General features: G+C 40.8%; 1 protein-coding gene across 1 annotated transcript in view; it reads left to right on the top strand.

Annotated features, from left to right (window-relative positions):
- The window catches only part of LOC122542207 (F-box only protein 47-like), a 65,925-nt gene that overhangs the window by 3,072 nt on the left and 37,974 nt on the right, over nt 1–24,879 (top strand). Inside the window, exons 3-5 of the mRNA XM_043679688.2 lie at nt 5,969–6,173; nt 10,974–11,135; nt 13,892–13,968. Of these exons, the coding sequence (XP_043535623.2) occupies nt 5,969–6,173; nt 10,974–11,135; nt 13,892–13,968 (444 nt within the window). The remainder of the gene's footprint in view (nt 1–5,968; nt 6,174–10,973; nt 11,136–13,891; nt 13,969–24,879) is intronic.

The following is a 24,879-nucleotide window of genomic DNA, read 5'->3' on the forward strand; positions in this document are numbered from 1 at the left end:
TTCAGCATCAATCCGGTTAGTAAATGATGACTTCACCTTACACAATTCGATTGAAAACAATCATCAAAGAAGTTCTTTCTCAGTTACTGTGACTAACAAAGTTGCACTGTAGTACAGTGAAGGTGCTGTTCCTCCTAATGAACATCCCCATTTCCTACCTGATACAATGCTGTGGCTCTCGAAGATCCTTCTCATTCATCGCATACCCTTGTCGCATTCTCCAGTGGTCCAGAGCAGAGCTTGCAAGGATTGAGTGGTGCCTTATCAGCACTTTAATGCAACAAACTCCCAGACATGAGCAAGCATGGGACCCTCATGTTGAGAAGACATCTTATGGATCTCATTGGTCACCGTAGAAGAAAGTACTGCATTGCATATTGTTATGTCATGGGGTAAACTCGCCTGCGTAAATTTAAGCCAGCAACACAGAAAAAAATTATCCTGTGCAGTAATCTTTGAAAATTTGAGAGGTCAAGAACTATTTAAAGTAAAAATTAACAACTTTAATTCTTAAAGTATAACAGAATAAATAACTAACAACTATTGACAACTCCTTCCTCTAACCAATGTTTTATTTTCCCTTCTCCAATACTAGTCCGATTAAAACCCCTGATTAAGATTTATCAAAATTCAAATTTTCAAAACCAGCCAGATGTTGAAACTTCTCTTTATATCTTACTTCGTCTTTTCTGCTTCTTCTTCTTCTTCTTAGGGATTTCTGTTTCACAGGTTACTGATCGATTAATGGTACCTTTAAGAGAGTTATTCTCTGGGCAGTCTGCGGATGCAGGTGGCTTGGCAGTTCTCCTCCCAACTGTTCAGTTTTCCCCACTCTTATATCTCCAAAGTATTGGATTGTGCCATTGGCTTTTAAGATTATCAATACACTAAATTCAAACTTGATTGGAGTTTGGAATTTTTTGGGGTATAATTTAAACTGATTGGCCTAATTTGAATTTGTTTTGTCGACTCCAGGCAACCAGTGATTGAGTTGTTCGACCAAATGTTACACTATATCTTGTTCAGAACACTAGGTGCTGTGTCAGGTAGTTCTGCTAGCTTTTAACTCTCTTAAAGGTACAGTGCACTCACATCGTCATAACAATATTCGCTGGGCCTCATGTCATGACATTCTAATGCTTACCCACTGAACAATGTTGTACATTTTGAATGCTGCAACAGCTTCCATAATTTTGTCATGCTGTCCCAAGACATTATTTGGCTGTGCCACTGCCTCTTTCTCATCTGACGGCCATTTCATTGAAGTCGATCAGCTATGGGTCTTCTGCCATTTTACTGGCAAATGTAACAAGTTGCCTGGGCTTTGTGTCTGCACTAAAAAGAAAGGCAAGACAGAAGTATTGTGACACTTTAAATTCTGAATGAGGCACCATTGCACAAGAAAGTAATGCTGTGTGAGCATCCAAGTAGGTGCAAAGTGAATGAGCACTAAGAGCGCAAGCCAAAAGTCCAGAGTAGAATCCTGTTCTGATACACAAGATGATTGTGTGTCCCTGCGTGCAAAGCACCCTGGTAGTAGCATTACAATAAAAGGTGTTGGTGAGCTCCAAAGTGCATTTTTGAAGTGGCAAACTATATTATAAATGAATCAGAGATATGTATGATAATGTGATGAGGCTGCTGCTGGCCTAGTCCCAGCCTCAGTGGATAGAGGATGCAGCCAAGTGCTGCCCATGGACTGTGCCTTGAGATATTGGGGAGTACTAGTCAAGGTAGATACCCAGAGAAGTCACTGTTCAGTCTTGTTGGAACTTGTCAGCACCTAGTTTCTCTACACCGCCTGGAGCAAAGTATATATAAATCAGGCAAAATTAGGTAATAATATGTGTTACAACAGATCAGAAGCCTGAAGTGCTGTAGATGTTTTTTACTTTTAATTCTAAAGCCTTTTTTAAAAAAATGACTGCTGCTGGTAAAGGTAAATTGCGCATATAAATTCAGTGACTGTCTGGCAAAGTCTTTTGTGAAACCAGTGGAATGTTGCAGATATAAAATGTTAGGGAAACCTCAAGCAGGCAGAGACCGAACAAGAAAAGGTAACAAGAGGGTTGACTATCTTTCCTGTCAGCAGAAAGCCACCTCTTTCTGGTTCACCCTCCATGATGTACAAAAAAAGGTTAAAACCGACTGCAACACTGATCTGTGTATTTTATTGGCCTGATGTCCGAGTGTGTGGACTAGTTACTGTGAGGGCCACACTTTTTTTAAAACAGCCATTTAAACACATCTGCACTGCTGGTAAAGAAAGTGAAATTCTCTATATCACTGAGTGCTCTTACCCAGTTCAAAATGAGATAGGACAAAGGTATTTCACTAAACCTTTGAAACCAAAAATCTCAGGATAAACTGCCAATATAAATGCCACTGGTGCCATCCTATAACAGCCACAATGTCTTAGAATCTGCTCTTATGGACAAATCGGAGACTAATCTATATTTCTTAAAATGTAATCAGTTTGGACTCACCTCTTTAATCTCTGTATGGGTTGCATTACTATTTCTTCTCAATGATTAGTAATTTCTTATTCTCTGGACTTTGCAAGAATTAGGTGATAATTATTTAATTCTGAGGCACTTGATAATGTGGACATTGAAGGCTGAATCTTACCTGAAATTGACTGTCAACTAAATTGGGCAATTGGCACCCTGCTTTGCTGGTGAGAACTGCTGGATGCATGTTGTTTGTGATTGCAGTGCATGGAGCATGCCCTGAGATGTTGGTGAGCGAGGGAGATCTAGAGGAGCAAGTAGCAAGATGAAATTATAATGTAGCTGCTCAAACTTTCATGTTGGAAACTGATGCCATCTAATTTCTATCCAATGGGTGGAAGAATGGGAAACTGCAAATCAATGAGGCACGATAATATAATGAGATGTTAATTCAAGCTAACTGGCCTCTTGTCACTCACTAGCTTTCTCCATTCAGTGCCTTTTAGAAAAGGGGTCCTTTACTCACCAATGTCAGGAAGCTGTCCTCACTACGCATCTCAGATGATTCTTCCAACTTTCTCACCAATTCTGATCTTGTTCAGGGGCTGGGTAGATTCTGTCCTTTGAGGTTTCCTCTGGCTGGAAAGTCTAGAATGTGAGAGCGCAGTCTCAGATAAGGGTCAATTATTTAGGACTGAGATAAGGAGAGATTTCTTTACTCAAATGATTGTGGTTTTCTAAAATTCTCTACCCCAGAGAGTTGTGGATGTTTCATCATTGAATATATTTAAAACTGAGACAAAATTGATCTTTGGTCTCTCGGAATGAAGCATTGAGGGGAGCAAGAAAGAGTTCAGTTGAAACACAAATTAATTGTACTGAATGGCAGTACAGGCATGAAGGGCCTCTGGGCTGTCCTTATTTATCATCTTCATATGGGTGGCTCAGTGGAAAGCACTGCTGCCTCAGTGCCTGGGACCCGGGTTTGATTTCCGCCTCGGGTGACTGACTGTGTGGAGTTTGTGCATTCTCTCCATGTCTCCGTGGGTTTCGTCCAGATGCTCCTGTTTCCTTCCACAATCCAAAGACGTGCAGGTCAGGTGAATTGGCCATGCTAAATTGCCCATAGTGTTAGGTGCATTAATCAGGGGTAAATATAGGATAGGTGAATGGGTCCGGTGGGTTACTCTTCAGAGGGTCTTGTTTAGCCGAAGGGCCTGTTTCCATACTGTAGGGAATTTAATCAGGTCTCACCAAGCGAACAGCCATCTAAGCAGCATAGGGACACCTGTTAGCACTCCAGTCACTGAAGTGATAGAAATAATTCATGTTTATAATGTCAAAAATGAACTAATTTTCATTTTTATTTCAGGTGAGTTAGTTTAACTGCTTCCTTTTTAAATATGCTATGTATGGCTTGAAGTCGAGTTTAATATAATAAATAAGAAATCTGGCTGATAAATATGGTGAAGTGTCTGTTTTTATATTTACGGCATGTTTCATATGCAAACGTACATGGCTAATATTATTTTACATTTGGGAGATTTTAATTCATTCAGTATGTTAGGAAACAGTCAATATGTTTTGAGGAAGAAAAGCAAAAGTATTCAATTCAAATACAAACATATTTTGTGTTAAGTGTATGTTTAACAACTATGTCTGAATTTGAGAGATACCTTTTGATTTTCTTTCTCCCATACAAAGCTGAAAGGAATTTTGAGGGGTTGCCTTGGGAGTATAAGAACAGTCGTTAAGTCCTCATGAAGCCATCAGAAATATACAGGCAGAGTGGCTTCAGGGAAGGTTAGCAACAAACCCAAGGTTATGGCCAGGGTCTGTATTTCAGATCTCATTTTACGTTAAGTTATATCATTCAGAATTGTTTGTTATTTCTATATTTTGTGCAGAGCTAGTTCAGCTGTTTAATTCTGCCCCTATTGCTCAAGCTTCTCAACATTAAAGTCATTGTTAGTATGTAGCATAAACTATTATCTGGTCATATTTATCCTGGTCTGCTTGGAAGTAAAGGAAATTACATGATCTCTGAAAATGGTGACAACTATTCATTTTTGACTTCTGGGCTCACTGCAGTGTAGCTATTGGCCATGCAGAGATTTGCTACAGTTCAAAGGGAATGAGAACTTGCAAGAGGGGTGGTCATTGATGCTGAGCATAAGAAGAATGTCTGAGGTAAATATTCAAAAACATAATCATTTTGGTCGGAATTCTTAGCCACTGTGTTCCCCAAGGATTCATACTAGGACCATTGCTTTTCTTGAACTTTATTAACAACTTAGATTTGAATGTACAGCCATAAGTTTGAAATTTGCAGATGACCACCACACTTGGAAATGTTGTGAACTTTGAGGAGAATCTTCAGAGACTTCAAGAGGTCATAGACACACTGGTGAAAAGGTCACTGACCTGGAATAGATAAAAGTTAATATCAAAAAGTGAAGATTTACATTTTGGTAGGGTGAATGAGGAGAGAGTGTAAGTTAAGGGTACAATTCTAAATAGAGTGAAGTAACTGTTCTTTGATTCTATATTGCGAAATCTTCAAACAAGCAGAGTGCTCTTCTCTAGTGTTGAAACTGCAGTTATGGAGAAATATTAGTGTGCTCGGCCGTTTCTGTTTTAAGGCCATGACACTCAACTGCTTAAGTATAGAATCCCCTTTCAAATGCATAAGCAATCCCAGAACTCCAATTCTTCCAAATTACTATACAATACACTACTGATAAAGTGCTGCTTAAAAAGAATGTTTTAATAATGCTTTTTTAAGTGAAAGGGTATTTACTCACAGAAAAGGTGAAGTGGGTGTACCTGTTCCATACTGTAAATTATCTGGTACTCAACATCTGCTACTGAGCAAGGCCACATTTGACTGGTAGCCATCACCAACCTCAATAATTGAATGTTTAAGTGGTGATCTCCATGCCACCTTGCTCAATACATGTTCCCCTGTCAGATGATACTGTCAGTCCAGTCTGCATTGCACATGTGGTGGCTGCACTCCACCTTCACCATCTGGCTGGCATCATGCCAACCTGTGGCCACTGCATTGTTATTTCATGGATTCCCTGGAATGTCTCTGGATCTCTAGGTGTTCACAGCTCTCAGTTAGAAACCATCTGTTTTAGAGTCCCTTTGCTTAAATTAGTTGTATGTCTGTCATAGTAGTGAGATAGAAATCCTTAGACAAAAGTGTGCTCATGTTATGGTCTTCAAGGAATCTGAAAATATTTCAGACATATTATTTTCCAGAAATAGTTTAGGTTATGCGTGCTAAACTTTGCATTGTGAATTTACTTCAAAAATATCCTCTTGAAACTATGTCAATGATGAATTACTATTTGGATGAAAAATAACAGGACCTCTGGTCATTATACTCCATCTGAGTTGCCATCTTCAGGAAAAATGGGGAGATAACTTAGGAGATGAGGAAAGGAAAAACAAGTAGTTGGAAACTGAATTTGCTTGGCTTGTAATACAACTGTTTCCTTCACAAATAACAGATGAAAGCCATGGAGAGAGACGAGGTGCCATTGGGGATAAATGCTTTCACCTTGATTCCACACCAGAAATACAGAAGAAGTTGCAGACATTTGCAATCCAAGAAGAATGGTGACAGACTGGAAAGTTTTCACCTACAGTATAACTGTGGCTACTTCCAGATAATACCAATTGAAATCTTTCACAAGGTGTTGTGTTATCTTTCAGGTACAATTAATACAATACTTTTAAGAAAATCATTGGACCCACCTCCCCAATTCCCACCCCCTCCCATGCTCCTTTTACAGATTTCCTAACTGTCAGAATTTCTTCACTTCTCTTATAAAGAACTTGGTTCATATTGTGATGAACTACATTCCTTAGGCAGCCCTTTAGTAGTGTGTTACAGACAAACCTGAATGGTAATAGTCAATAATTTGATTGTCAAGGGCATTAGAGCCGTGCTTTGCTGTGATCTCACTCAATGTCCACATACATACAAATGTTCCATCTTGGTCCACTAAATATTAATCAAGAGAAGGAAACCTAAATTCTTTTTCACTCTGTCCTAACCCAGGTACAGTGGAGGCAATTTACTTCCAGGCAATGGAAATCAAACCTGGGATCTTTCTGGTCTTTAGGCTCAGTACCACACTGGATAATTTATTGTACTTAATGAAGTTATGATCATGTAGCTGATGTTTAATTAGCCTCTTCAATCTCACTGCCTCAGTTCAGACATGAAAAATGACTATTTGGACATGGTACAAAGAATTCTAATCACGGCAACAATTCGAACATTATTATTACTTTTTCCTATATTTCTGCTCTAGTTTAGCTACGTTTGATGGCAAATGTGCAGCTTCAGGCCTTCTAACACTGCACATTGTTAGGATGCACAATGTTCCTCTTGCAACATGTTTGAGGTGAGGGATGCCATGGACGTCCCTGCTGATTGCACTTGCAGGAAGTGCACCCATCTCCAGCTCCTCCAAGACCGTGTTAAGGAACTGGAGCTGGAGTTGGATGAACTTAGGATCATTCGGGAGGCAGAGGGGGTCATAGATCGGAGCTTTAGGGAAGTAGTAACTCCAAAGATGGCAGATAGATGGGTGACAGTGAGGGGGACTGGGAGGAAGCAGCCAGTGCAGGGACCCCCTGCGGCCGTTCCCCTCAAGAACAAGTATACTGTTTTGGATACTTGTGGGGGGGGGGGGGGACTTACCAGGGGTAAGTAACGGGGCTCAGGCCTCTGGCACGGAGCCTGTCCCCGTTACTCAGAAGGGAAGGGTGGAGAAGAGCAGAGCAATAGTAATTGGGGACTCGATAGTTAGGGGCACAGATAGGCAGTTTTGTGGGAACAAGAGAGACTCATGTTTGGTATGTTGCCTCCCAGGTGCAAGGGTACGTGATGTCTCTGATCGTGTTTTCCGGGTCCTTAAGGGGGAGGGGGAGCAGCCCGAAGTCGTGGTCCACATTGGCACCAATGACATAGGTAGGAGGAGCGCTGAGGATATTAGGCAGGCTTTCAGGGAGCTAGGTTGGAAGCTCAAAGTTAGAACGAACAGAGTTGCTGTCTCTGGTTTGTTACCCGTGCCACGTGATAGAGAGTCGAGGAATAGGGAGAGAGAACAGTTAAATGCGTGGCTACAGGGATGGTGCAGGAAGGAGGGATTCCGGTATTTGGATAACTGGGGTTCTTTCTGGGGAAGGTGGGACCTCTATAAGCAGGATGGTCTGCACCTGAACCTGAGGGGCACCAGTATCCTTGGTGGGAGGTTTGCTAGTGCTCTTGGGGGGGGGGGGGGGGGGGGTTTAAACTAACTCTGCAGGGGCATGGGAACCCAGACTGTAGCTTTAGGGTGCAGGACCTGGAGTGTAGGGAGGTTAGGAACATGGCATCAATTTCAAAGGAGGGTGCCTGTAAACAGGAAAGTGGCTTGAAGTGTGTATACTTCAATGCAAGAAGTATACGAAATAAGGTAGGTGAACTTGCAGCGTGGGTTGGTACCTGGGACTTCGATGTTGTGGCTATTACGGAGACATGGGTAGAACAGGGACAGGATTGGCTGTTGCAGGTCCCAGGGTTTAAATGTTTTGGTAGGGTCAGAGGTGGGGGTAAAAGAGGGGGAGGTGTGGCATTGCTTGTCAAAGATAGTATTACAGCTGTGGAAAGGACGATGGATGAAGACTCGCCATCTGAGGTAGTTTGGGCTGAGGTTAGGAATAGGAAAGGTGAGCTTACCCTGTTAGGAGTTTTTTACAGGCCTCCTAATAGTCCTAGAAACGTGGAAGAAAGGATTGCGAGGATGATTCAAGAGAAGAGTGAAAGTAATAGGGTGGTTGTTACGGGGGACTTTAACTTTCCTGATATTGATTGGGAAAGCTATAGCTCAAGTTCGTTAGATGGGTCAGTGTTTGTCCAATGTGTGCAGGAGAGTTTCCTGACACAATATGTAGACAGGCCAACAAGAGGTGAGGCCATACTGGATTTGGTTCTGAATAACGAACCAGGCCAGGTGTTAGAATTAGAGGTAGGTGAGCACTTTGGGGTCGGTGACCACAATTCGGTGACTTTTACTCTAGTGATGGAGAGGGATAAGTGTGCACTACAGGGCAAGAGTTATAGCTGGGGGCAGGGAAATTATGATGCGGTGAGGCATGACTTAGGATGTGTGGCTTGGAAAAGTAAGCTTCAAGGCAAGGCGTAATTGATATGTGGAACTTGTTCAAGGAGCAACTATTGAGTGTCCTTGATAAGTATGTACCCGTCAGGCAGGGAGGAAAGGGTTGTGTGAGGGAGTCGTGGTTTAATAAGGAATTGGAATCCCTTGTTAAATGGAAGAGGGCGGCCTATGTAAAGATGAGGCGTGAAGGTTCAATTGGGGCGATTGAGAGTTATAAGGTAGCCAGGAAGGACCTGAAGAGAGAGCTAAGAGCAGCAAGAAGGGGACATGTAAGGTCCTTAGTTGGTAGGATTAGGGAAAACCCTAAGGCTTTCTATAGGTATGTCAGGAATAAAAGAATGACTAGGGTAGGAATAGGTCCAGTCAAGGATAGTAGTGGGAAGTTGCGTGTGGAGGCTGAAGAGATTGAGGAGACACTGAATGAATACTTTTCGTCAGTATTCAATCAGGAACAGGACATTGTTGTCAATGTGAGTACTGAGTCACAATTAAGTAGAATGGATGGCTTTGAGGTATGTAGAGAAGAGGTGTTGGAAATTCTGGAAAGGGTGAAAATAGATAAGTCCCCTGGGCCTGATGGCATTTATCCTAGGATTCTCTGGAAAGCAAGGGAGGAGATTGCAGAGCCATTGGCCATGATTTTTATGTCCTCGTTGTCTACAGGTGTAGTGCCAGAAGATTGGAGGCTAGCAAATGTGGTTCCCTTGTTCAAGAAGGGGAGTAGGGATAATCCTAGTAACTATAGGCCAGTGAGTCTCACTTCTGTTGTGGGCAAAATCTTAGAGAGAATTGTAAGGGATAGGATTTATGAACATCTGGATAGGAATAATGTGATCAAGGATAGTCAGCATGGTTTTGTGAAGGGCAGGTCGTGCCTCACAAACCTTATTGAATTCTTTGAGAAGGTGACTAAGGAGGTGGACGAGGGTAAAGCGGTAGATGTGGTGTATATGGATTTTAGCAAGGCGTTTGATAAGGTTCCCCATGGTACCTCTGCACCCGTTCCAGTGCCTCCACATCCTTCCTATAGTATGGCGACCAATAATGCACACAATACTCCAGATGCAAAAAATACGGAGGTATGGCATTGAGAGTGAGTTGGAGGTTTGGATTAGGAGTTGGCTGGCTGGAAGAAGACAGAGGGTAGTAGTTAATGGCAAAGGTTCATCTTGGAGTGCCGTCACTAGCGGTGTTCGGCAAGGATCTGTTTTGGGACCATTGCTGTTTGTCATTTTTATAAATGACCTGGAGGAGGGGTTAGAAGGTTGGGTGAGCAAGTTTGCGGATGATACGAAAGTCGGAGGAGTTGTAGACAGTGAGGAAGGATGTGGCAGGTTACAGCGGGATATAGATAAGCTGCAGAACTGGGCAGAAAGGTGGCAAATGGAGTTCAATGTAGCTAAGTGTGAGGTGATTCACTTTGGTAAGAGTAATAAAAAGATGGGGTACTGGGCTAATGATCGGATACTTGGTAGTGTGGATGAGCAGAGGGATCTTGGTGTCCATGTACACAGATCTTTGAAAGTTGCCACCCAGGTAAATAGTGCGGTGAAGAAGGCATATGGCGTACTGGCTTTTATTGGTAGAGGAATTGAGTTCCGGAGTACTGAGGTCATGTTGCAGTTGTATAAGACTCTGGTGCGGCCGCATCTGGAGTATTGTGTGCATTATTGGTCGCCATACTATAGGAAGGATGTGGAGGCACTGGAACGGGTGCAGAGGAGGTTTACCAGGATGTTGCCTGGTATGGTAGAAAGATCGTATGAGGAAAGGCTGAGGCACTTGGGGTTGTTTTCATTGGAGAAAAGAAGGTTTTGGGGTGACTTGATAGAGGTGTACAAGATGATTAGGGGTTTAGATAGGGTCGACAGTGAGAATTTTTTTCCACGTATGGAGTCAGCTACTACAAGAGGGCATAGCTTTAAATTAAGGGGGGGTAGGTAGAGGACAGATGTTAGGGGTGGGTTCTTTACTCAGCGAGTCGTGAGTTCATGGAATGCCCTGCCAGTAGCAGTGGTGGACTCTCCCTCATTATGGGCATTTAAGCGGGCATTGGATAGGCATATGGAGGATAGTGGGCTAGTGTAGGTTAGGTGGGCTTGGATCGGCGCAACATCGAGGGCCAAAGGGCCTGTACTGCGCTGTATTCTTCTATGTTCTATGCCTGAAGTAAATTGCTTTGTTGTCCTTGGTGGCAGGACATGGATGGGTCTGTGCACCCTGTGCACAACAAAGGAGACCAAATGAAGAATCTTTTTACATTCTGTAAAAAGAATATTTTGTCATATGATAGTGTAATGATCAAACATGATACCTTATTTTATTCACTTTTTTTTCTCAGTGACAGATATCAGTATTTTGAGCATGGTGTCAAAAGTGGTTGGCACTCAGATTGTAGGTTATATCAGCACATCATCTGGAATCAAACGGCTTTTACTGGAAGGATTCCACTCGACTGATATTTCCAAGAAATCAATTGCGATGGAACACTACAGATCCTTAGGTAACACCTTATTACAGGGTAAGGCATACTGAATGGTTCTAAAGACCATCCTGTAAACCTGGAAATCATTTTTATTTCTCTACACGTGAAGGTCAGTTTTCTGGAGTACTGATCCATTGACAAAATTGCTTCCAGTTCAGTTGGCACATTTCATATAAAGCAGAAGTTTAGCATGTATAGAAGCAGAAAGGAAGAAATTAGATTTTTAGATTTATTTTCATGCAAGTAGGTAAAGGGGCTGATTCATCTTATAAAATTTAAAAGGTTCTTGACAAAGAAAAATACAAAAAAAACCATAAGACATAGGAGACTAGGTCATTTGGCCCATCAAGTCTGCTCCGCCATACAGTCATGGCTGATAAGTTTCTCAACCCCATTCTCCCGCATTCTTCCCATTAACCTTAATGCCCCTCACAGTCAAAAACCTATCTATTTCTGTCTTAAATATACTTAATGAATAGCAAAAAAGGAGCAAAATGGCACAATAATGTGTAATTCCAGTCTGGGATTAGCTGTGACAGAAACAAATAGACAAAACTTTCTCCCGTATTTAGATTAACATGATTTCGTAATATATAACTGCAGATGGTTAAATTAACAGGTTATTTGATAGTTGGTTGTTGAGGATGCATCAGACCTCAGCCCAATTCAGCTCTCACAACATATGCACAGACAATTGACAGGGGGTTACATCAATTTCAAACAGAATTCTTGGCCTTTTATTCCAACTCTGGATTTTGAGTGTAATTATCAGAAAAAATAATTATATACTATGAGTAATAACTTCAGAAAGATCGCTAGATACCAGTTAGGAATGTGGACCTGGTCTGAACTTTCCTAATCTCGGGATGTAGAGTTTAAAGGAGAGTCATTTGTAGAATTGCATAGAATTTACAGCACAGACTAAGGGCATTTGGCCCAATAGGTCCATGTTGGTGTTTTTGCTTCACATCAGCTTCTTCCTAATATCTAGTTTGTCTCACCCCGCAAAGTCAGAATCTTTTGCCCTGACACATGGTGTGTTTGGAGGTGGGATAGCAGTTTGCTATTTTCCCACATACACTCCAATTAAATAAGGGATTGGAAGATTAGCTGTTGAGCTTCACAGTTTCCCACTAAATGAGGCATGTAAAGTGGACACTTGGTGCTCACTTAAGGGTCTCATCCCCGAATGCTGGTACTGACCCAGTTTCGGGAAGCTCTGTCACTAGATGGTGTGCATGACAAGTAAACCTGTAGAGGCCTGCCTGTTATGTCCCAGAAATGGCTGATTGAGAGATCCATTATTGGGAAAATGGAAGATCACTAAAAACTGCATCCATGTCCTTGTTGCCAAGCCTCCCTTAGACCTATCTACCCTGCATCCCAAACTCCACAAAACCCATCCCATCACTACATGCCTGTGGCATGGGTTGCATCTCCATCCTGGGCCTTTGGTGGATGTCATTCATCATTTCTGCTGTGGCACTGCTGAACAACATATCTGTTGGCTTTTGACTGGCCAGCAACTCTCGATGGTCAAGACCTCCACCTCTGGATTCTGGGTCCTGGGTAAAGGCCTGCCGCTGACTTCTCCACTGCTTGCATTGACTCATGGTTTGATGGACCTACCCCAAAGGAGACAACATGAATCTCTTGCCAGCTGTCTAACAGCTGATGAGATCTGTTGCACCCACATCTGCCCATAGTCTGCACTATTTTCTACCTCCTGTAGGTAGCTAGTTTACCTTAATTGATTGTCTGATGTTTATCTCAATTATGTGGTAATGAATTTCACATTCTCTCCAGTATAAGTAAAGATTTTCCTGAATTCCTTACTGTATTTATTAGTGACTATTTTATATTTGTGACTGCCCTTGGACTCCCCTACAAATGGAACCACCTTTATGTCTACTGAAACTTGTTCTTTATTGTAAAAACCTGTGTCAGGTCACCTCAGTCTTGTTTCTGGAGAAAAAAGTTTATTGTTGGTATCAGAGAATGATGACATCACATAATGAGACCCTATTCATCCTACACAGATCCCAGTGGCTCTCTGCAACAGCAATCCAGTTAATTTCATTCCACCATCTCTTTCCTATAAACTTGCATATGTGTTTTTAATCTTTTCGTTTTTATTCATTTCCCTTTTGAAAGCTGCAGTTAAAAATGCTTCCACTTCTAGGCAGTGCATTCTTGATCCTAACCACTTGCTGCATAAAAAAGTGTTTTCTCATGTCACCTTAGTTCTTTCTACCTGAAATCAGTGTCACATACTTCTCGATTCCTTCACAAAATGCAACAGCTTCTCTCTATCCTCTCTTGTGACTTTGAACGCCTTTACAAAATCTCTCAAACTTCTCTAAACAGAACAATTCCAGCTTCGTTAACCTATCTGCATCCTGTCCATTTTTTTTTCCTTTTACCAGGACCCTATTCCAGTTCTAGTGCTCTCCTTAATAAGTCATTGCAATTCTCCATCAGTTTCCTGTATACTGAGGCAAATACTCAATTCCTGCATTTACTGATGTGCCCTCGCCTCCATATGCTGCTGCCCCTAATAATTCTTCTATATATAGGTGGCCTTCCTGATTTCCGTGATTTAATGAAGGAGGAGGTGCCAAGTGTAGCACTCAATAGCTTCTTCAACTGAGATAATCTAAACTATAAAAGGTTGAAAGTGGATTGGAATTATTGTTGTGCATTTTCAAACCAAGGACACAATCATATTGTGCATAGTGCAATTGCAATAGTAATTTTTGTTTTCTCCCATTCAGGCTTGCTGTTTAAAAGATGTACCCTTCTCTTACCCACTAAAGAGAGATTAAAATTTGTGCATAATCAGTTATTAAAGGTAAGGCACCATGATTACAAAGGTTTTACTAATATAGTTTAAATGATAAATAATTGCTAATGTCAAACCTTAAAGCAATAGCAAAATCTAGATTATAATATTTCCAGACCAGAAAATACTATCCTTTGAATTGCATGGCAGTGCAAAACTTACACCCGCCTTGACAGTGTTGAATTTGCCAAATAACTCATAAAAGATTGAAAACATCCACATTGACTCTATGGATAAATACAGCTACCTCATTTATATAAATTAGGAATATTCCTGGTTCAAAAAACAAAATACAGTGAAACTAGTAAATTTATTTCACCTAAGAATCTTGCATCAGATGTCCCTTTATTTTCAAAATTGACATTTTGGCTGTACAATGGACTGTGTAAGCCACATATCTTAGGATTGACTGTTTTCCCTGACATTCCTTCTTTCTCAGCTTCACCTAATTGTGGAGCCCCGCCATTAGGATTTGATTTCTGTGTTGGGTGTCTTAAGTCATTTTCATCCTGAGGTCTTTTTCCATGAAAGGAGAGATGACCAAATCCTGGTATCTGGAGTTGACTGCTGTAGGGTTATAGTGCTTAGAAGATTATAGCCAAATTGGAGACATGTCTAAAACCCTTTCCTTTAGTGTGGTACAGTGCTGATGGGTAGGAATCTTCCAGGGGTCTGAACAACATGGGCTATTGCAGGATGTATGGTAGAATCAGACAAAAAGGTTAATGAGCACAGCTGGTCAGGCAGCATCTAAGGAGCAGGAGAGTCGACGTTTCGAGCATAAGCTCATCCTTGAAATGTCAACTGTCCTCCTCCTCCTCAGATGCTGCTTGCCTGGCTGTGCTTTTCCAGCACTGCACTTTTTGATTCTGATCTCCAGCATCTGCAGTCCTCACTTTCTCCAAGAAGTCTCATGAGGTTGGGAGCAACTTGGGCCATCATTTATGCTTTTCGCATGCTGTGGTGAACCAAGCAGTGGCAAGTTGCCAGTTAAATATTGAAATTTAAGATTGGAGCAGGAATAGGCCATTCGACCCCTCAAGCCATTCATTATAATCATGGCTTCTTATTGAAAACACACATGTTATGGCCTCAGCCACTTTCTGTCGAGTGAATTCCACAGACTCACCACACTCTACATGAAGACATTTCTCTTCATCTCAGTCTTAAAAAGTTTGCCCCCTTATCCTTAAACTACGACCCCTAAACTCTCCCACCATTCGGAACATCCTCCCTGCGTCTAACCTGTCTAGTCCTGTTAGAATTTTATGGGTCTCCATGCGACATCCCTCATTCTCCTGAACTCTAGTGATTACAATCCTAACTGACTCAATCTCTTCTCATACCTCAGTCTTGTTGACCCAAGAATCAATTTGAAAATCTTTTGCAGCCACCTCCATATCAAGAACATCCTTCCTTAGATTAGGAGACCAAAACTGCATACAATAGTTTAGGTGTAGTCTCACCAATGCCTTGTATAATTGCAGTGAGATAGCCTTGTTCCTATCCTCAAATCCTCTTGCTATAAAGGCCAGCATACAATTTGCTTTCTTTACCGCTTTCAGCTCCTGTGCCTTCACTTTCAGCAACTGGTGCATAAAGACATGCAGGTCTTGTTGAACATTCCCTCTCTCAATTTATAGCCATTCAAATAATAATCTATCTTTCTAAGATTACTGCCAAAGTGGATAACCGCACATTTATCTACGTTAAACTGCATTTGCTATGCATTCACCCACTCACTCATCCTGTCCAAATTACATTGGAACATCTCTGTATCCTCCTCACAGTTCACCCTTCCACCCAGCTTTGTCTTATCTGCAAATTTTGAGATATTACATTTAATTCTCTTATCTAAATTATTACAATATATTGTGAATAGTTGGGGGTCCTAAAACCAAGCTCTGTAGTACTCCACTGGTCCCTACCTGCCATTCAGAAAATACCCGTTTATTCCGACTCTTTGTTTCAAGCTTGTTAACCAATTTTCTATCCATAAGGGGTGTTATTCTTTGTGAAACAACTTGTTGACAACCTAACTCACATCACTAATATTCAGCTTTTTATCTTACCAAACCCACCAAACAAACTAGAAAACTTGACATGAAAACTAGATGGATTTCATGTACCTGGTGGATTCAGCTCACCGCTTGCTCCAAGCAATCACCATGTTGTGTCTCAAAAAGCAGCATTTCAGAGCATGATCCACAGTTACCAGCTACATCATATCATGATTAATATTTGGCATCCGGTATCTACCACCTCCCCATAATCTTCATGGCATCGTGCGATACACTAGCAAGGCATTCTGGAAGCAGAGATCATGGCGCACTGGCTACCACTGTCTGCAGCAGGGACACTTTATGGACAGGTACCCAGTTCACAGATTGGACCAGGCTACATCTTGACTCTGCTTGATTGCTCTGTAAACATTTGTTCACTTAGTCCCTACCTGCCTCCTTGCACTCTGCTTTACTATAGCAATTAGTGCAGTGACACAATCAAACACCCTTGCCTTGCTCAGTAAAGGGCTGGGTGTGTTGCTGTACAGCAATGTGCTATGTTAATCTCCCACTTGTATTGTGCGCCATCAGTTTACAAGGCAAACACAGTGCATGTGCTGCAAGCAAGTAGTCATGTCTTAAAGTCTTAGGGGAGTAGTCTTCACCGATGTTCATGGAAACACCAATCATTTAGGGGTCCTGGCAGACTAAGTCAGGGCAGCCTCCAGTATCCACCTAGAGGACTAATCATGGTAAAATGTCTGCTCCGGTCAAGGAGTCAGTGACTCTGCAGTCCAGAGAGTGAATCATGATCAGTTCTGTAGCTCCATAGTGGTCAGTTTGGGAAGGTAGGACTGACATAGGTGGGGAAATGGACACCCTCTAGTTGCGAGTCTGGGCACTCCATGTCTTGGGCTGTTGGTTAGGTTGCTTAGTATCTTGGCTGATATGAGTGTAGGAGGTCTGATGTTTCTGATGAGGCTTTGATACTTTTGACCTGCGAGGCTTGAGAGGTGGCTTCTGGGTTTCTTCACAGAGTTCACAAAGATCTGGCTGTAGTTGTAAGACTTGCGAGAGAATAGTTTTAACCAGACCTAATGAGTATTCCAGCATTTTCTGTTTTAAATTCAGCACGTATATCTGGTTCTATAAGCTAATTCAAAAGCAAACAATGGGAAAAGTATTAATATGAGCTAAACATATTGAAAATTCAGTGCTGTTTTCAGATTCTGTGAGCAATCTTTTATTTAGGTATGTTTAAGCAGAATTCTTGCAATAACTAATGTTAAATATCTGTTTGGAAAAAATGAAATGTGCCAATTATATGAATGGTTTTCACATTTTTTGGTCTTCATTGTAACTGTATAGATCCTAAATGAATAGTACAGTTTGCCAGTAATATACTATGTTAATTATCTTTGAAAGGAACTTTTAAAAAAAAGTCTTAAGTGCTATTGGCCCCCCAAACCAGGGTATCAGTTTCTATAAATTGCTTAGGACTCTGATTTGTGTGGTGGAAGTAAGCTCATAATTGAAGCAAGATGGGACTCTGACTGTCTATATCAAAAAAAGTGTTAAAAGGGGATCAGAGCAGTACACAACTCCCTTACTAACCTATGGGGGACTTGGTGTTTTCTCCAGCTTTGCACAAGTTTTGAGTTTTAATTTCTGAAGAAATGTTACTCTGAAGCTCCATGTGCCCTCTTACGTTCAAAAGAAAGGTTACAAGGCATTTTCTACCGAAAAGCTACCTGTTTGTCTTTAACGATATTAAAGTCTAACCAATATTGATAAAATAGATTGTCTGGCTTTTATCTCAATGCTATCAGTGAAATCTTGCTGCTTCAAATTGGCTACTGTGCTTCTTGCATTACAGTAGTGACTGCGCATAAAAAATATTTTTTTGACTGTAATATGCTTTGGACATCTAAGTCCATAAAGGGCATTGTATAAATATGAATTTATTCTTCTGATTCAACCCTATCGAAAATTTGAACGTTGATTTTGCTTTCATTGCCCAATAACCAAGATTCGTCTTTGGGATGAATGACTGCAATTATAGATACGAAAGACATGGTAACATCTTGTTCATTGAATACTGTCTCATTGGCATCAAATCATCAAAGTTCTCAAATACATCTTGGAGAATTCACTTAAGATATGGAAAGCCCTCAGATCTTTTGAAATGAAACTCAAGAAAGCTGTCAAAAGGCATTATTGAAACCCTCAAATGCATCACTTGGCATTGAATACGATCAGCAACGAATGCATTTTTAAAAGGCAAAAAACAAGGAAATCATTAATGCAAATAACTAACTTACTTTTCCATATAGTGCAAAAAAGTCAACATAGCGCAAAACCAATAAAACTGTAAAAATCTGTACAAACCACCAATTATGTAAACCATAAAAATACACAAACATAGGAACTATAAAAACAATAATAAATCAAAAACTACAAATAAACTATATAAATGGAGATAACAAAGTAAAGCTTCCAGATAATTAAAGCTATGAGACTCATAGGAACTATTCAACCTCAAATACCATCAGTTATTAACAGTGACGTCTTCAATTATGTGACTGAAATTTGCTGACTGTATTGTATGGTGGGCAATCATCTTGTAGTAATAGTTGACGGTGTGGTTGAGCACTGACTATCTCATCCTTATTTTATATGGTGCTATCTCATGAACCCTACAAAGATAACAGGTTTCATTGTTTGGTTAACTTAGAAGAGATGACAGCTAGTCTGTGAATGTAAGCAGATGAAAGGGGTCTGAAATATTTTACTGCAAGTTCCAGGTTGGCTGTATTTTATGGTGTATAGGGCAATTAGAATGATGAGACCAACTGTCCTTAGGTGAAAAAATTCATTTATGATTGACAAAAGGTTATTTCCGCAGTTTCTTGGAATTGAGTTGAATGACTGCTCCTGTTGGTGCCTTTCAGCTAGTGATAATTGAAATATCACATCTTTTTATTTGTTCCATGAACTGTATCTTTTGTCAGATCTCCTTCCCCAATCCTATTGGTGGTATCCTCGTTGTGTGGAGGTTCCCTTTGCACGCTGGGATACCACCTTCCACGTCCCAATGATGGTTCTGAGCTTCAGGATACCTGTCCTGCTGGGTGCTTTCTTGATGCAAACATAGTTCTCTAGGATAGCAAGAATTTCATGCAGGAATTGCTGCTTTGCAGGAATGGTAAATACAGTGGAGAAAGTCTCTGTTGACCTTGAGTGAGACCAGGAGTGCAGAAACTATTCAAGTGCAGCATGAAGTAAAGTTCCTTACCTAGTTTTGCATTCAATGAGTTTGACTTGGCCGCATTGTTCCTTTCATCACAAAACATCTCCAGTTCAGTATCAGACTTTCTAATTTGCTCCATGAGTCAGTCAGGCTAGATGTGTTTCAATGTCTGCCAAGAGTTGAACAAAGTTTACCCAGCCCAATGTGATAATTCTGCTTTGGCGCTAGTAGAGCTAGGTATGTTAGTGTGGAATTGAAAATGTTATTGCATTGCACTTGCCCTTAAGCAGCCCTGAGGATTCATCTGGGAAATGGTCAGCATTTGGCCTTGAGGAGTTGGCCAGAGGGCTCCTGATTATCATTGGCTGCTGCATTATTTTGTTTGGAGTCGCTGATGCTACTGTCTTAGCTATAGACTCATGACCACTTGCCTCCTACTGCTGGCTGCCTGAAGTGTTAATGTGCCGTCACGGGTACCTATGTTGGGCCTAGAGGTGGAAATGGTCAGAGTGCTTACTGTTTTCTCTTGTGTTGGAAAGTTCTTCAAGATTTCCTTACACATAATTCGGGTTTGATTGTGGTGATCTTGCCCGCCATGCCCAAGCGGCTCCTGATGTCTGAAATTGCGGCTTGCAACTGCTGCCTTGTCCTAACACTCAGCACTTCATTGCCAAAATCACATTCACTGCTGGCTCCAACTGACTTGCAAATGCCAACATTTCCCTTTCATATGGTTCCAGCATTTGCTACTGATTGGAATGAATCTTGCCAGCAGCGCCTCTCTGCAACATCCCAGGGTCATGGGTTCTCCAAGGTTCTCCTGTTGGAGTATGTACTTTTATAAACTGCAGGTGAGACCAGCAGGTACAGGGAGGACCTAGGGAGTTCAGAACAGGGTGGCAATGAGAACAAAGGGGCTGCCTAATTTCTCTATCCAAGAAGTTCAGAAAACAAGATAAAAGGTTGAAAAAACTGAAAATCTATCAAGAATTGGATTTTATTTTTTGATTTTTAAAAAAAATCAAATTTCAATCTAACTTCAAACTTGTTATGTGGGCTTAGTTAACTCATTTGGTCCAGTTATGTCCAAAGGCAAGCCAAGTGGCTTTTGTAACCTGTATTTTAGACTTGAAGGTTCGCTTTCTGCAACAAGGTGGTGAATCTCCAAAGTACAAGAGGCTTAATGAAGATCAGAACCATCACTGGAATGTGGATTAATGGCCATGCTCTTGATTCTGGTTGGTCCACCAGTAATATAGATGAAGGGAATCTACATGAACATGAAGTCTCACTAAATTCATGTCAACAAGTTGGCTGTGACTTTGTTGTACTGAGCCCTGGCATGACTTTGCCTGTGTATTGGCTAACCACTGAGCTACGAAATGCCAAGGGGGAATTCATTGAAGATATGATTCCTCACATTGCAAACCAGATACCATTAGGTGCTGTGCTGGTCTGCCTCCTGATGAAATGGAAGTGAACCGAGGCGGTGACGTCGATTGCCCACTGGCGGAAAAATCTTATTCTTTATGACCTTTGATGTTATGATTAGATTACACTCACTCGTGCCCATAACTGGTATTCTGATGGATTTACTTGTGCTAGGCAAGACACAGTTGGATTTCTCTCCTCAAATCCCCAGCAGGGAAACAGTTACAATGCAGGAGTGCATGCTTCACGGGGAAGAGATGAATTCCACAACTAAGCTAGCTTCTGGATCTGGTAAAGATTCAGTTTTAAAATAACCTGCGTAATTGTTTAATTTTGTTGTCTACTCCTTGAAACACTGCCCTGAAGAGTCATAGTATCAGAGGTGAAGCGGCACCTTTGGATAGAGGGTCTCCTTGCAGCCAACTTTCAAAGGTACTTTGAAATGAAAGACAGTGGAAAGACTGTTCCGAGCAAAATACAAGATGCTGAGCACAATGTAAGGCTGTCACCATATACTGGTTTGCTGCCATTTACTTAAGTTAAAATCACTCCATATTTGGTTTGTGATCACAGTACAGCATATCTGGTAAGAAGGTGTGCCATTGAACTGGAAAGCATATTGCAAGTAATTTATGGAGCACAAGATTTTGTTCTTGAGTACAGTATCTGCCGATTTGACCATGACTCCGACAGAAACATTGCTGTTGATGATCTATACAATTTCTCTTCAGCATGTGTTCATGTGCTTACACTCAGCCATTTCTTTTGCAGTAGTCAACACTGAAGATGACTTCAGTGGAGTATGAGACAACTCCCCTTTCCTTGAAGAGGAACTGGATCCAGCAGATGGAGGTTTTCCTAATAACGCATTTGCTGAAGACACCCTGCCTGTCTATGCACGTGCTCCTGCATACAGTTGTGGAAAGTGCATTTTTAAAATTAACCATTGCATTCAAGCACAAATTTTCTGGGGAACGTATTGGTGATTTGTCTTATTAAAGCTCCTTGAATCTTGCACACATTTGCAGTACATTTCTGAACCTGTTATGGAACCATTTATAGAGTCATACAGCATGGAAATACTCACTGGACTGAAACCTCTGCTTATGTTTCATAGGTTTTGTGATCATTATAACATTATATTTAGATGACCACAGTGTTATTAGTCAATGCACAAATCTTAGCTGTGAGAAGGTGATAAAGGAGAGCACCTGCCATTCTTTTTATTGAAGTTCCACCTGAACAACTGCTGCAGGACCTATTTCAGGGGACCCATTTTCCTAAGGAGCTCCTGCATAGGTTAACTGCTAGGAGGAAAGAAAACACTCAAATGCTGTAAGTGATATTTTTGATGGCACTCTATATGAGCAACATTTCCAGCCTGGGGAATTCTTGTCCAATCTTAATCACATTTCTTACCTGTGGTACGTTGATGGGGGACAGCTCTACAAGTCTAGCAGAAACCTTATTGGAAATTACTTCTGTTATGAATGGACTCTCTAGTGCTAAGAGAATGACCTGGTCAATGTCATTCTTGACAGTTTCATGAAAGAAAACAATGTGTTAATTCTCACCAGAAGCTGGTAGGGATCATACCGGGTAATTCCAATTGATCCTGACAGTGTTGATTGACTTTGCAGGAATCACTGGTAAATCTTTCAATCTGCAATTGCAGGCATTCTACCAGCACCACCTTTTTCTAGTAATAAGTGTTTATATACAAAGCAGAGAGTGGATAGAAAATGTTGAACTTCTGCAGTATCAATGGGTGAGCATTCACTGCTGTACAGTCCTATAAATTATCTTTTCCTTTAATAAATAAATGAATATAAATGTGCATCAGTTATTATATTCAGTTGACATAGTTAAGGCTTTGGGACCACTTTAGGTCAAAACTGGTTTTCTTTCAAATAGCCTATTGGAAAGTTGCTGAAATTTGTCCATTTAGTTAACAAGCCTGTGATGCAGATTACAAATGCTGTAATTTCTATGATTAGAATTCCTAAATTTGGTATGAGATTGCCCCTTGATTTTAAGATGTATCTTCTACAATTACTTGCACAGTTCAAGTGTCAAAGTGGTAATGCTATTGCGTGCCATTGCAGAGGATATCTATGACATTAATAAATCAGAAGGAAAATCTATCTCATGGAAAGTGGAGGGTTGGTGCCAAAAACCCTATTCTCTATCTCCATACCAAAATCCGTGGCTTGCTAATGTCTGGTTTTTGATTGTCCTTAGAGAAGAGTATGATTTCATCAATTGTTTATTTGGAAAGATGGAAACTTTTCCTGTATGGAATTATTTCTGAAATATACATGCTGCTCAAGACTCAGTACCCGAGATTGTAACTGTGGTTGTGTAAGTGTTGCTGTGGGGAGGAGATTACCTGTTGCATGATGTTCAGATGATAAATATTGTAATGAACCTTAACAGGTATTACTTCAGAGTTGTGTTTGGTGTGAAATCTGCTCAGCTTGCAGCAATGTCTATTCACAAAAGATGTTTATCTGTTTATCAGCGTTGTCGTAGTCAGGGACAATGTTAGTCTTAGCATGGCCAGCGACAACTTTCTGGATCTTTTAAGTTGTATTTTTGCCCCTTTAACCATGTTAAAATGATTAAAAACGTATCAAGGCAGCTGGCCTCACTAAATTCTGTACAGCTATCAAACATCCATCTTGAAATTGTCACCTTAAATATGAAGAAGAAGCCGCAAGAAATGCCAAAACCAAAAACAGAAATTGCTGAAAATGCTCAGCGGGTCTGGCAGCATCTTTGAAGAGAACTCCGAGTTAACGTTTCGGGTCGAGTGACGCTTCCTCAGAACAAAAATATCAGTTTGTTTGACCTTTCAGACCTTGCCGTGTTTTAATACTGATTTCACTCATTTAGTTTTCTTCTGAATATATCTGTTTGTGTATCATGTTTATTTTTAAATGAGTTTGAAGTGTTACTTAATGTATATAACCAACTTATTTTCTAAGTGGGTGCTGCACTGAACCTTTTCTCCTATAATGTACTTGGGTAAATCAAATATTTTAGTTATCCCATACTCTGTGTTGTAATATTGTGACCATCACTATAATGTAATCCAGTATTGACTCTTAAAATAAAATGTTATTAAATAATCATCGGTCGCTGTTGGCTGTCACATAATGACTCAATGACTCAAAAAGAAACAAAATACTCTAGAATTTAAAAGACCCAGCTACTTCTCCTGAAGGTCTAGGAAAATGGTAAAGGTTGTATGCCGTACTGCATTGTGACTTTATCAAATTTTCTCATTCAGTCACCAGTTGGTGGGCATCCGGGTTCATTTCCTGCCTCAGGCAACTGTCTGTGTGGAGTTTGCACTTCCTCCCCATGTCTGCGTGAGTTTCCTCCAGGTGCTCTGGTTTCCTCCCACAATCCAAAGGTGTGCTGGTCAGGTGAATTGGCCATGTTAAGATTGCCCGTAGTTCAGGGATGTATAGTTTAGGTGTTTTGTCTAGGGTAAATATAGGGGAATGGGTCTGGGTGGGTTACTGTGTGCAGGGTCGGTGTGAACTTATTGGGCCAAAGGGCCTGTTTGCACACTGTAGGGATTCTATATCACCAGCAGCATTGAAGGAAACAAAATGCCAGTAACCTCCAAATACTTGAATGCTATGATATATTTAATGCTAATTAATTACAATTATGTCTGTTGATAACCACTAGTGATGTTAACTTGTAGGTCTTCAGTGCAACTGATAGCTAAAAGATTGCTAATGAGTTCAAGTGAAGCCTGAAATCTTGCTTTTAGTACCAATTGAAAGCAGTTCAGAATGAAGAATATCAACAATTTCTGGTAGGGAGGTCATGTAACTGAAAGCTGTGACTACAAATCTCACCCCACTTCAGTTCCTTACGTACATAAGAGTATTTGTTTGATTTCTTTTTTATTGCTAATCAAAAATCTTCCCTCTTAATCCATTGAATCCTACAGGCTATTTAATCTTCATTTATGTGGTTAGCTCTGCTTCATGCGTGGCCCACCTTTCTTTGTCCCCTTGACTCTCCAGGCTGTAATCACAAAACCTCCTTTCCAGAAAATCTTTTGTACACCACTAGCACAATCTGAGCAGACCCTTTCCAAAATCCCACCCATTTCATCTGATGGTACATCATTCATACTGAATATGTTTTTTGCCCATTACATGGACAGAAAATCAAAGGCCGTGGGACTGATTTCCTGATCAATACACTCTTCCC

Source organism: Chiloscyllium plagiosum, unplaced genomic scaffold (genome assembly GCF_037043375.1).
Source record: "Chiloscyllium plagiosum isolate Xiang-an unplaced genomic scaffold, Cpla_swu_hap1 HiC_scaffold_33, whole genome shotgun sequence".
Taxonomy (NCBI): Eukaryota; Metazoa; Chordata; class Chondrichthyes; order Orectolobiformes; family Hemiscylliidae; genus Chiloscyllium; species Chiloscyllium plagiosum.